This window comes from Mirounga leonina, unplaced genomic scaffold, assembly GCF_011800145.1.
Source record: "Mirounga leonina isolate KUSES-001 unplaced genomic scaffold, KU_Mleo_1.0 Mir_97, whole genome shotgun sequence".
NCBI lineage: Eukaryota > Metazoa > Chordata > Mammalia > Carnivora > Phocidae > Mirounga > Mirounga leonina.
In genome coordinates, this window is record NW_023270889.1 from 1366441 (window position 1) to 1379652 (window position 13212).

Genomic DNA, 13212 nt, shown 5'->3' on the forward strand with positions numbered 1-13212 from the left:
CTGTTCTTGCCAGGTTAGCCACACAATACAGCAATTAGAACAGGCAATTTGTAAATCAATTACAAAACGGCTGCCATTAAAGAAGATTTTCTGTAGATTTCCTTAAAGGACAAGCAGGAAGAAAAAGAATCCCCCTTCAATCAAGACTCCTGCCTTCTTTTTCTGCTCGTCCGAGAAGCCCCGCTCAGGCCGTGGCCTCCCGGCCTCGCTCCCTCGGCCCACCCACCATTGCTCGCCCACCTCTCAGCCCCTCTTCCCGCTCCCCGCCGGCACCACCACCGCGGAGGCCCCGGCGCCTGCGCACGTCCCCGGCTCCCCCGCCGGCAGGGGGCAGGCCACGGTTTTCTGTCCTCCGCGCCTGGACTCTGGCGCCCCTCTTGCCCCAGCCTTTCCCCCCAGGCTCCCGCCTGGATACGCTTCCTTAGCAACGGGTTGCCTTTGGCAACAGGAGGACGCGGGGCCCTTGGCTGGGTTTCCCGCGCCTTCCTACACCTGCTTACCGTAGAAGGCGCAGGCCGAACCATGTCGGAGATTCTGTGCCAGTGGCTCAACCAGGAGGTGAAGGTGTCCCAGACCGTGAGTGAGTGACACAGCCCGGGGAGAGCGGCCTAGGGGCGAGCGGGGCGCAGAGCCCCGGAGCGCGGCGTGCGGATGGAAGGTGGCGGGGGAGGCGCGAGCTGTGCAGTCCAGGTGCCCGCGGGGCCCGGCAGCGCCCCAGGCCCGTCTGGTGGCCCCAGTCACCTCAGCCTCTCCCATCCCCATCCTGCCGCTCCCGAGTTATCCATCATCACGGTGGGCCCAAGCCCGCAGTTTCTGATCTACGGTGCGCTTCTAAGCCATCAGAGGGTTTAGGGAGGTATTCTTCGTTCCTATGGAGAGAAGAATTTGCTGGACTCAATAATATGGCCCTGACATTATTCCCTTCACATCCTTAGAAGCATGGTAGGCTGGCAAGCCCATGAAATATGAAGCCCTAAAGCCAACTACTAGGGCGCCTGGGTGGCTCAGTTGGTTAGGCGACTGCCTTCGGCTCAGGTCATGATCCTGGAGTCCCGGGATCGAGTCCCGCATCGGGCTCCCTGCTCGGCGGGGGGTCTGCTTCTCCCTCTGACCCTACTCCCTCTCATGCTCTCTGTCTCAAATAAATAAATAAAATCTAAAAAAAAAAAAAAAAAAAGAAAGCCAACTACTAGATGTGTGCCCCCGGACAAGTTACAATACCTTCTCTGAGTGTGTTTCCTCCAGTATAAAATAGATCCGATCACACTCTCCGTACCTACCGACCTAGCGGGAGAGGGGGCGTGTGTGAAACGGGTTAATGCAGCAGTTTTAGCTCAAAATTTACAAACATTAGCTATTTCCGACCACTCTTCACTCTTGGCTAAAGCTGACCTTATTCACTAATCTGATTATCGCAGCCGTCCAAAGTTTCTAACTCCCACAACCACACAGGCAGTTGTACATGCTGGCGATTTCTGTGACAGCCGAGTAATTCCAGCAGAGCACTATCCTCCCGCTCAGCTTCTTTCTCTTGTTTCTTCAGCACTTCGTTTTCCAGCTGGTCTGGTTTTTGCTCAAGGCAAGAGATTTTCAGCCCCAATCATTTCAGCCTGTTTTCGCAAAAGCACCCTTGCATAACGCCCAGCTGGTACCAGAGGGGCAATAGTGCCTACCCGACCTTAGGTCAACCGTGGAATTTGCTAGACTAGTAGTGTTTCTGAAGCAGCAAGATATTCGTCGTCAGCATTAGGCTCCTTAATGTTGGAGCACCTCCAGTTGCATTTCTTGAGGCATAAACCCTAGTCTTTTTCTTTGCCAAACCACACCGCACGCACTCCCTGGGAACTGCAATATATTCTTTCACAGGATTCTATGATCATCCCATTTTGTCACTGTTTCTCACTTAAAATATGATGCTGATCACAGCACAATGTTTAGCACTTTTTTTAATTCCCTTTTTACCAGTGGAGCCAAAGTGCAATATAATTCCCTTAAGTTACACTCTTCCAAAGAAAAGCAGTTACGGGTTGCTGAGTTTAATTTGGTTCATTTACTTGGTTAGTAAAAAAAAACACACCCTTTGGTCAAGTCCCCAAGACTCTATTGCATATTGAAACACTTTTGAGAAAAGTAAATAAAATTAATAAGAAACATAACAGCAGTACGCCATTGTAATTGTATTAGTTGTAATTATAATTGTAATCAGTTTTGGGGATTTTGGTTTTGAGAGGAAGAGGAAGAATTACTTCTTTCTGTGAAGATTAAAAGACTGGGGACATTTTAAGTAAGAATTTTAACAACATAAGCTATGAATGGAAAATTCCTGATGTCTGCTTCCCTTAGGTTGTTAGCAGAGATGGCTGCGATACTCTGCATCCCATTCATTAGGAATACATACTTATTTCTTGATCCTAACTGCTAACCGGAGTCTAAAGAGACAGTCCCTGATGTAACTAGATTCCATATTGTAAAAGGCATTTCAGATTATAGGAAACACACTCAAATGCGTTTGGAAACAAACAAGATAGAATTTGTGCACCTGAGGAAGCACACTGCCAGTTGTTGATTCTGGTCATTAGATAAGACATTTTATGGTGTACTGTGGAAAGCTCAGAACTGTTCAGAGGAACTATCAGGGAAGGACTATACGTGGCAACAACCTCTGGAGAAAGTAATATAGCAACTTTCTCTATAAGGGCCCTGTTAAGAGGAAGGATTTGGAAACCAGACTGCCTGGGTTGGAATCACTTATCCACCACTTACTCGCTGGTGACCTTGGGCAATTTATTTACCTAAATGTCATGATACTCAAAATAGGAGTAATAATAATAGCTCATCGAGTTGTGTCAAGATTAAATGAGATAATAAATGTAAAGCATTTAGAATGATGCTTGGGACATAATAAATGCTAAATCTCACTTTTCAGAAGCTATCATACTACAATAAAATCACCAGTATGTCAGGATATTTGAACAAGGATGTTTATTGCTACATGGATTGTAGGGATAAAATCAAAAAATGGAAACCAATCTGAATATGCTTCAGTAGTAGCATACTTGGATAAATGATGCTGTACTCATGCTATGGATTGTTATACAATTATTAGAAAGAATGAGTTAGTGCTATAACTTTTGACCTACAGGATAGTCACGTATTTCTGTCAAGTAAAAAATAAAAGTTATAGCTTATTGTGATGAGTATAATTCCATTTTTGTACCAACTAGGAAATACAGATACACAGACACACACACACACACAGACACACACACAAACACACATCTATCTGTTTATATTAGCACAGAGAGATATATGGAGAGACTATATACATGAATCTTCATATTGTCTGTTTTTGTAAGCATGGAGAAAAGTGTGGGAGGATATAAACTAGTGTTTTGATACTGGTTACCCTGGGAAAGGAGAAGATTGCTGGCTTTTCTTTATACATCAGTGTTACTTGGCTTGTTGCTTGCATTGCCTTCATATTTTGAAAGGAAAATTCAACATAGCATTACCAATAGAAAATCAAAAAAGATCAAACTTCATATGACAAATTAGGAGAAAAAGGTGTTTACCATCTTTTAACTGAAATTAGTAACATCTTCTAATAAGGTATTAGGGAGGATTACATAAGAATTATTTTCTTAAATGAATTTTATAAATGCAAAAATAATAAAAAATAATAAACAAAAATATTATTAGACACTTAGGCACTTACACCAGACCCTATGCTAAGCCCTTTACATAGGTTTTTGTTTGTTTGTTTTTGAATTCTAAACGAAGGCCCTAAGAGGCATTGTCCCAGCTGTAAAGATGAGTAAAAGAAGCTAAGATGCTTGGTTATTTGTTCAGGGTCACAAATCTAGTGGATCCTATAGCTGGAATTTGAAGCTAGATCTTTGACTTGTGCTCTTACGCAGTATATTGTATATTGCAATTTACAGTGAGGGAATATATTTTTTTAAAACCTCAACTTTCTCAAGTGTATTCATTTGAGCTCCTTTTAATAAGGATTGCTGTTCAGTTTGAAGTTCTAAGAAGTACACAAATTCAACCACCCAGGCATGTTGTAACTTCACAAGGTATAACCTAATTCCTAGATGGGTAAATGGCTAAGGTGGATTTATTAGTGTTGGTTTAGAAGCGGTTCAGTCCATATGTTGCTTGCTAGGACAAAGAAAACAATGAGAATGGCAAGTGAGTGCATTTACACTGTCTTGGTGAGGCTGGGTAATGGTTCAGTCATTGGCAAGGCAGCTAAGGCTGATTGATTTCTGCATTATTCTGAAAGGTAGAAGTCAGTTTGAATAAAGCATACTATACTGAATTTCCTGTTGCCTGGACTACCCTGAGTGTCAGCAGTAAAGAAAACAAATTCCAATGATCCTCAATTGAGAATCGTCTCCCTCCACTTAATGAGGTTTCTGGGAGTCACCAGAGACTTGATTAGTCTCAACATATGAAGATTCAAAGCTTTGTTACTAAAGCTCAGGATCTCCAGTGAATTTAATTTAACTAGACCATTTCTCCTAGAGAATGGTGCTTAGATGTATATGGTAATAAAATGTCTTGGAATACAAAAAGTTGCTCAACCCAAAATTACATCTGAAATTCAAGCAGTTGTTTTCAAGCAGTTGTTTCTATAATGAAAAAAAAAAAAAAAAGTAATGTAGAGTAATGTTACTAAGAGATTTGCTGTAAAATTCTTTAGGAGCTCCTAATTATTTTCAAGAATAAGCATTGCCTCTGTTTTACAAAACTCTTATGAATTCACTATATGAGGAAACTAGCAATGGAGTGTCGTAACTGAACATTCTCCCAAAATGAGTAGAAACATTTGAATTCTATGTATTGTACAGATCAGGTCTTTTGTAAACATGGGTATATACAAGATAATCCATATTCTTTTGAATTCTGGGTGTGGTTATATTGAAAATTGTAAATACCTTATTATGCATATTTTAATTGTTTCAATAATCTTAAACATTGTTGTCAATAATAACAGGTGTAATAAAGAGAAAATTGGATTTGGGACAGTTAAGTTTCTCTATCAATTTTGTAGCATCTGAAATATAAATAATTGTCTTTAGGTCCCACTTTTATGCCCCGAGAAGTAAGAATAATAGTTGTTCTAGTTCCAATTATGGAATGAATGAGTCATGGGGATGAAAGGTACAACACAGGGAAAATAGTCAATGGTATTTAACAGTGATGTGTGGTGACAGATGGTAGCTACACTTGGGGTGAGTCCGGCATAAGGCATAAAGTAGTCAGATCATTATGTTGTGTGCCTGAAACTAATGTAACATTGTGTGTCAACTATACTTCAATTGAAAAATGGAAAAAATTATCCATGTTTGGAAGGATATGAAATGAGATTGGAAATGGAAAACACCTACCACAGTGCCTAACATCTAAACTAGATCTAGATACTCAATGAATATTATTTCAACTTTTCTTCTGTCTCTTACTTTAGGATAATGCCTACTATCATGCCTGTCCTATAATAGGTATTTAGTAACTAATTGTTTATTACATGAGAGTGTGCCAGTGAGGCAAAGTAAAGTATTATTTTAGGCTGAACTTTATGGATTTGTTCCTCTTGAGAACGTCACCCTGAGTACTTTGATCCCCATCTTTGTGATTTCAGAAGCTCTGTTTTATTACTTTAAGCAATTTTTTAGGAATTGTTTCATACTAACTGAGATTACATTTTGATTTTATAAATCAGGATACCCATTTATCCTGAGGAAAAAAATAGCAAAATAACTTATACTGGCAATTGTACTTGATGTATCATTTTGATGGGCTGATACACCCAGAAGAAGATCATATTTATGTCAGATTTCTCATTGATAATCAGAAATTAGATATTACCAAAAGAACCTTCAAATCAACTAATATTGGATGTGTTTTACTTCTCTGCTCTAGAGATATTTTTATCTATGTAGCTGTGATAGGTTCATAGTTCATAGTTCATAGCTTAAAGCTCACAATAGGTAAATTGTGAGCTTTAAGAAACAATCTATGCTTCATTCTTGCATAGATTATTTCTTAAAGCTCACAATTTACCTATTTAAATTTTTCACACATCAGGTAGCTAATAATCTCGGGATATATTAATTAACCTTATTCAGAATAGAGATTTGCTAACATAATAATAATAATAAAAAGAAATAATCTATGCTCCTTGTTAATTTTGTTTTACAAGTGGGTTTCCATAGGTGGCTAATTTTATCCTTTTATATTAAATCTTAGTAGTTTTTTAGAGAGTCATATTTTCTATTTGTACCAAATTTTAGGGACATCCTTTATTTGGGCCCTCTTGTGCACTAATTATACTTTGTTGATTAGGTCTTATGTCCAGACCTTTCAAAAGCATCAAATTTTATTTTGAGAAACACAACAGAGATGTTAAAGTATCCTACTGAATATTTATTTATATATAATATTTCATAATGTATTATGGTGACCTGTTATTGGCCTGTGACCTTACCATATCCTAGACTCATAACTTTAGATAGGGAAAAGAATCTTAGACATCATTTAATTCTTCTTTGGCATATGAGGTAATTAAATCAGATGTGTTCAGAGATTTGTTTAGGGTTTTACAGCTAGGTAGTGGCAAGTTACCAATAGATTCTGGGCCTGCTCACTTTTACTTCATTCCTCATTTAACCTGGTGTCATTAAACCACACATTTTCCTCCCTCAGAGTCCTTAGGAAATATATTGTTTCTCATAATACAACAGATTTTGGTATTTCCTGGCCAGCTCAGCAGCATTTTCCTTGATGAAAATTTGGCTTCCATTGCCTAAAAATTGAGACACCAAATCTGATACCTGAAGGCTGTTGTGTAAATCAATGTCAAAATTTTTAAAATATCAAGTCCCAAGAAAAGAATGCCACCCAATGTTTTAACCATCAAAGAAAATTAGAATGATATAGAGTTTTTGTTTCACGTAGTACATCTTGAGAATTATGCTAATGTCTTCAAAGGAGAGGATTGATCATCCTGTTGTTATACTGGAGGAAAATAAATTGTCAATGTTGTCCTCCAGCCAGAGACCACAGGACACACACACCCATCGTTGAACAAAGTTGGGTTTATTGACTTGTGGCCAACAAGAGAAAACACATACCATGGAGAGCTGTCGGTCATTCAGTAAGCGGGTGTTAGAAAGGACTTAAAGCACCTTGGCTTGTGTTAGGTGTTTTTTGAGGAGGGTTCAAGGAAGAGTGCTTTGCTCTGAATTGGACCATGCCAAGAAGCATAGGCAACTCTACGACTGTGTATTTCAGTAAGTCTTATCTAGGAAGTGGAGAGAATAGAGCAAGACAAAGCCATGATTAGTAAAAGAGCAGCAAACACTCATATTGGCGACATTTCTGAGTTTTGGACAATACTGTTTTGGTCTGAATACAGACATGATTACAAAGGAACTTTGTTTTTGTCTTGATCTATCAGGGTCACAGAGTGGCCTTGTCTGGTGTTGGTGTGCTATGAAATTGATTATGTTCAGCATGAGAATGCCAAGGCCTAGCTGTGAATGCGGGCCAACTCCTAGGAACACCAAGGCCTGATGGGGCCAGGTCAGTGCCAAGCTATCAGCAGCTGCTTTTCTCTCTCTCAAATGGAAGTAAATTTGTTTGGCTTTTCAAATGTGGTGGATAATGCAGACTAGATCTTTGCTTTTCTAGTAAAGGAAGAGTGAAGACCACTAAGCATAGAATGTATAGGTCTATAGACCTTTATTTACAATTCCATAATTCAAGTATCTCTTTATTCATTTGGTGGCAAAACTTAACCAGAAATGCTGTCATGCTGTTTACTCATTATTTCTCCCATTGAAATGTTTTGCTGTAGGAATCAACTATGTTTGATTACACGTACTTCTGATGGGAGTGATATACCTGGTCTGGACCTAAGGGGGGTGGAGCTTGTACTTGACTTTAAAGACAATGTCAAATATTTGCCCTCTGAGTATTGAATTACTTTTTAAATAAGGATGTTTGTACTGTAGTCATTGAGCTTAGAGATTGTGTAATTAATATGACATGTTATCTTAAATTGGGAAGCATTGATAATAACAATAAAAATTTGTCACTGAGCACTTAACTATATGCCAGGAATTATGCTAAGCATTTACATGCAATATCTCCTTTAATTCTCAAACCAACTCTTATGAGGTAGAACACATCACTCTCCCTCTTTTCAAGACAAGAAACCGAGGCTTTTATAATTGCCCAAAATCCAGCGGCTTGTAAATGAACAAGGAGTCAAACCCAGAGAATCTTTCTCCAGAGACTTTGATTTCCTTCTTACCATAATTTTGGAATACAGAAGGCTCATCTCCTTTATGTGCTTTCTCCAACTGGCTCAGGGTCATTTTGGTGGGAAGCACACGGGCCATTTCATTTGTTGTATCCTTCCTCATACAGACCTTCCAGAAAGGCCCACATCAAAGATTTCAGCAAAAGAAAACCATTGTGATAGGGATCAGGCGTGCAGTGTGGAAAATCGGAGGCAGGGTTGAGTTGTTGCTGAATGACCTGGTCCCAGATGTAAATGACTTTAGAGCTCAGGATGAAGGATATCACTGGGCTCCCATGGTTTATTTATTTCTCAGATTATTCATTGATCTTGTCCTAGAGTCAACCTGCCTCTTCTTTCCCACAGGAAATTCCAGTTGTTAGTGCAAATGAACATATAGAGGTGGCCATCGTGGAATTAATCATGGTAGCCAGGAACATTTACTGGGAAGAAAAAATATAACAAAAATAAACTGTCCTTTGCTTTTTTCTTTTTTTCCTTGTTTCTTTCCCACACCCCTCCCCCTTTCTCTTTTTCTTTCTCTCTCTCTAGCTTCCTCTCTGTCTTCTCGTACTTTTTAATCTGTATATTCCTAGCTAATATATGTTCATCATCTTCTTTCCTGTCTAATTTCTTTCAGGTAGTCATCTTTTCCTCTACTTTTATTTTTTTCTACAGGTTTTCCCATTTGCTCTTATGGGAGAACTCACTGTTCTGTTTTCTGCTTATGCAGCAACAGTAATTCTGAAGTGTCCTATGCATATAAAGCTGCAGACAGACAGATGTTTTTGTACTTGTTTATTGGTAGTAAACTATTTGACAATGAAATAAGAAGTGTTTACTGTTCTTTATTCTTTATACCCACAAATGCCTCTATTTTACTCATATCAGAATTGCCTTATTAATAGGTCATGCATTTCAAAGGCAATGGATTATGATTTTATTTTTCTGTGACCTTTGTCTAGCAAACAGTTTACTAAAGGCCATTTGCCTACTACATTGAGGGTGACAGAACAGGATACAGATATTCCCCGGTTCTTCATGGGCTAGACTTCAGGCATTCAGTCTACGGAACAGCGGACATAGTGCAAAATCCAGAGGGAGGAAGAGAAGGAATGAAAACTACCTGAAGGTGATGGAGCAACAGCTTCTGAATGCAAAGCAAGAGTCTTTGGACTATAAATAGATACCCATAGTCTGACAATGGCTGTATTTCCAATGGCTCCTCAGAAAGCTGAGAGGAAAATAAGGGTGGACTAGGGAAGAGAGAAAGGGGGAAATAAACAACCCAGAAAGAAGGAAGCAATGACGGAAGAGGTGCAGGATGCAGCGAGAGCATCCCAGATGGCACAGTAAGGACAGTGATGGCAGCCAAGACCAGGTGACAGCATTGGTGGCCAACAGCATCAGGTCTTTGAGGAAAGGAGGAAGCAGCAATGACTCAGGAGGAGGAGATAGCACACCTCTGCCCTTTGGACATGGAAGGAGCCATTTGGATTTCATTTGCTTCAAATACTACTACTTTCTGATGCCAGAAGACACAGTCAGTAGATTCTGATGCTGGATGATTCTGGAGTTCACCCTAAGTAGACAGAATCCATGGTCATAGTTGACATCATTTTTAACTACTTTATTATATATTGATTCAACCTGAGAATTGGGGTATTATTAAGAGTATAAAATACTTTGAGAACAAATATTAGGAGAGCTTTGGGCAAAATTGTGGGCTGGTGTCGGATATGCAAGAGTTTTGTTCTTATGAGAACATGTAGTATGCTGAGTAAGGCCTCTGGGCAGTGGCCTTGTGGAGTGACTCATGTCACCACCCCCAGAACCACACACCAAGTTCCATTTCTACAAATCAGGAAAAGATGTTATTTCTTCATAATCAATTGGCCACCTTATTACTGGTCAAAGAGATAAAAGAGAACAATCTGGTATAAATGAGCTTGCCATACCTCAGTGATATTTAGTGCTTGGACTGCTGTTGCCTAAAAGACCCTGATAGAAACAAGTTGAAGGTTTTGGGAGGATTTTGAAATCATTTGAGAAATGATAGCATAATTTATTTTGTGTATCAACTTTGCATATCATCCTTGAATAACATGTAACCTGATATTCTTCACTTTATAAGAAAAATAGAAGTGACCCACCACTAAGGACATTTTGTAAAAAGCAAATTTTATTAACACATTTTTTTCTGCACTGTCATTATGTGCTTCCTCTGTGGCAGGCGTGGTACCAAGCAATTCCCATACATTACCTCTAATCTTGAAAATAGCTCTTCAGGAGAGGTAGAGATATGGTTATCTCGTAGAGATGAGGAGATAGGAACTGAGGGAGGTTAGCAGCTTGCCAGAGGTTGCACAACTAGTAAGGGGCAGAGTCAAGATTCCAATGCAGATGTCCCTGGCTCCAAACTCTATTTTCCTCTGGGCTATCGCTGTCATTGCGCGGGACAACTAGATCAGAGTAACCTCTGGAACTACCAAGGGAAAGCCTGATTATGCTCAGTAGGTTTTTTTTGTTTGTTTGTTTGTTTGTTTTTGAGAAGGTGCAGATAGATGGTTTTTGTAAAATTTCCACTGTAAAAAGGTTAAAATAAAGTCTTAAAGTTTACTAAAGTTAGATTGCACCTCGCTTGGCTAGAATATGCTATCATCATCCATAGATTGTATTGATAACTAAGGTATTAGAGTGTAATTTTGTAAAATAAATTGAAGGCTTGACTTTAGATCTAAGGTTGTTTAGATAAATTTTATTGGTTGTATTTTGTTCAATTTGGTCAAAGTTGTGTTTCTTTCAAAATTTCTTGTATCTTCACGTATCGATTTATATTTATTTAAGGATCTTTATAAGACATCATCTATTAAACTTCAGTCTTTTTGTTTGATTATTAAAGGATGTTTCTAGAAGTATTTTCATGGCATTTTGAGTTCAAGTTATGGTATGGTGTTTTACTCTATGCATATAAAATGAAAATAATTGTGCTCTATATGGAACATTATAATTTACTTCTTCATTTTTATGTTTCAAAATTCAGGTCCCAAGTCATTTGCAAAGTCATTTTCCAGTGGTTATCTAATTGGAGAAATTCTGCACAAGTTTGAACTTCAGGGTGATTTTTCAGAATTTTCAGAAAGCAGGTTAGTGCTTTCCTAAATTCTTTCCTAAATTCTTTCCTAAAAAGGGTCAATTCCTTTGGCATTTGGATGGCTTTAGTTCCCAAAGTTAAAGGATAGTGAGCTATAACTTTGTTAATTGGTTCTTCTTTCTTTTAAGAGAAATGAAGCAACTTACTGTATCCTGGCCAAAAACAAAAACAAAAACAAAAAAAAACAAAAACAAAAACCCTGTAATATTTTTTGTTTATAGCAGCTATGTTGAGATCTAATTCACAGACCATGATTTACCAGTTTAAAGCATACAGTTCAGTGGTTTTAAACATATTTACATATTTAGTATATTCACAACCATCACCACTAACCATCTGGCCCCTGGTACCCACTTATCTATTTTCTGTCTCTATGGATTTGCCTATTTTACACATTTCATATCAGTGGGATTGTACAATATGTGTTATTTTGTGATTAGTTCCTTCCACTTAGGATAATGTTTTCAAGGCTTATCCATATTATAGCATGTATTAGTACTTCTTAATTCCTATTTAGTTGCTGAATACTTTCAATTGGATATATCACATTTCATTTATCAATTCATTAATTGGTGGATACGAGTTATTGGTTATTATGAACAGCACTGCTATGAACATTGTGTTTTTACATGGAAATGTTTTCATTCATCTTGGGTGTACACCTAGGAGTTAAATTGTTGGGTTACATGATCTATGTTTACAATTTTGAGGAACACCCAAATTGCTTTCCAAAGTGCCCATTATCATTTACATTCACGCTAGTAATGTAAGGTTTCATTTTTCCACATCCTCATCAATACTTGTTATGGTCTTTTTGATTATAGTTGTCTAGTCAGCATGAGGCAGTATCTCTTGTGATTTTGATTTGCATGTCCCGAATGAGTAATGATGGTAAGCATCTTTTCGTGTGCTTATTAGTCATTTGTATAGCTTCACTGGGGAAATGTTATGCAATCCTTGCCTATTTTCTTTTAAATTTTATTTTTTAAAGCAGTTTCAGATTGACAGAAAAATTGAGAAGAAAGCACAGAGATTCCCTATTAACCTCCTGCCCTGACACATTCATAGCCTCCTCCAGTATCCACTCCCCAACCAGAGTGGTGCATTTGTTACAGCTGATGAACCTATAATGATACATGTTTACTCAAAGTAAATAGTTTACATTAGGGTTCATTCTTAGGGTTGTACATTCTATGGGTTTGGACAAATGGAGAATGACTTGTATCTACCATTACAGTATCATATATAGTATTTTCACTGTCCTAAATCCTCTATGCTCCATCAGTCATCCTCCCTTACCTCAACCCTGGCAACCACTGATTTTTTTTTTTTTTTTTTTTTTTTACTATCTTCATAGTTTTGCCTCTTCTAGAATGTCATATAGTTGGAACTGCTGGCTTCTTTCACTTAGAAATATGCATTTAAATTTCCTCCATGGCTTCTCATGGCTTGGTAGCTCATTTCTTTTTAGCACTGAGAAGTATTTCATTGTCTGGATGTACCACAGTTTATTTATCCATTCACATGCTGAAGGACATCTTGGTTGCTTCCAAGTTCTGGCAATCATAAATAAAGCTGCTGTAAACATCCATGTGCAGGTTTTGTATGAACATAAAATTTCAGGTCCTTTGGGTAAATAACAGGGGGCACAATTGTTGGATCATATGGTAAAAGTATATTTAGTTTTGTAGGGAAACCACCAAACTGTCTTCCAAAGTGGCTGTGCCATTTTGCATTCCTCCCAGCA

The 13212-nt window shown here is 38.4% G+C and overlaps 1 protein-coding gene across 1 annotated transcript in view; it reads left to right on the forward strand.

Annotated features, from left to right (window-relative positions):
• The first annotated feature begins 240 nt into the window (after nucleotides 1–240).
• LOC118006482 (sperm flagellar protein 2-like) overlaps nucleotides 241–13212 on the forward strand; it is a 165982-nt gene continuing 153010 nt past the window's right edge. Inside the window, exons 1-2 of the mRNA XM_034999156.1 lie at nucleotides 241–580; nucleotides 11355–11457. Coding sequence (XP_034855047.1) covers nucleotides 523–580; nucleotides 11355–11457 — 161 coding nt within the window. The 5' untranslated portion in view covers nucleotides 241–522. The remainder of the gene's footprint in view (nucleotides 581–11354; nucleotides 11458–13212) is intronic.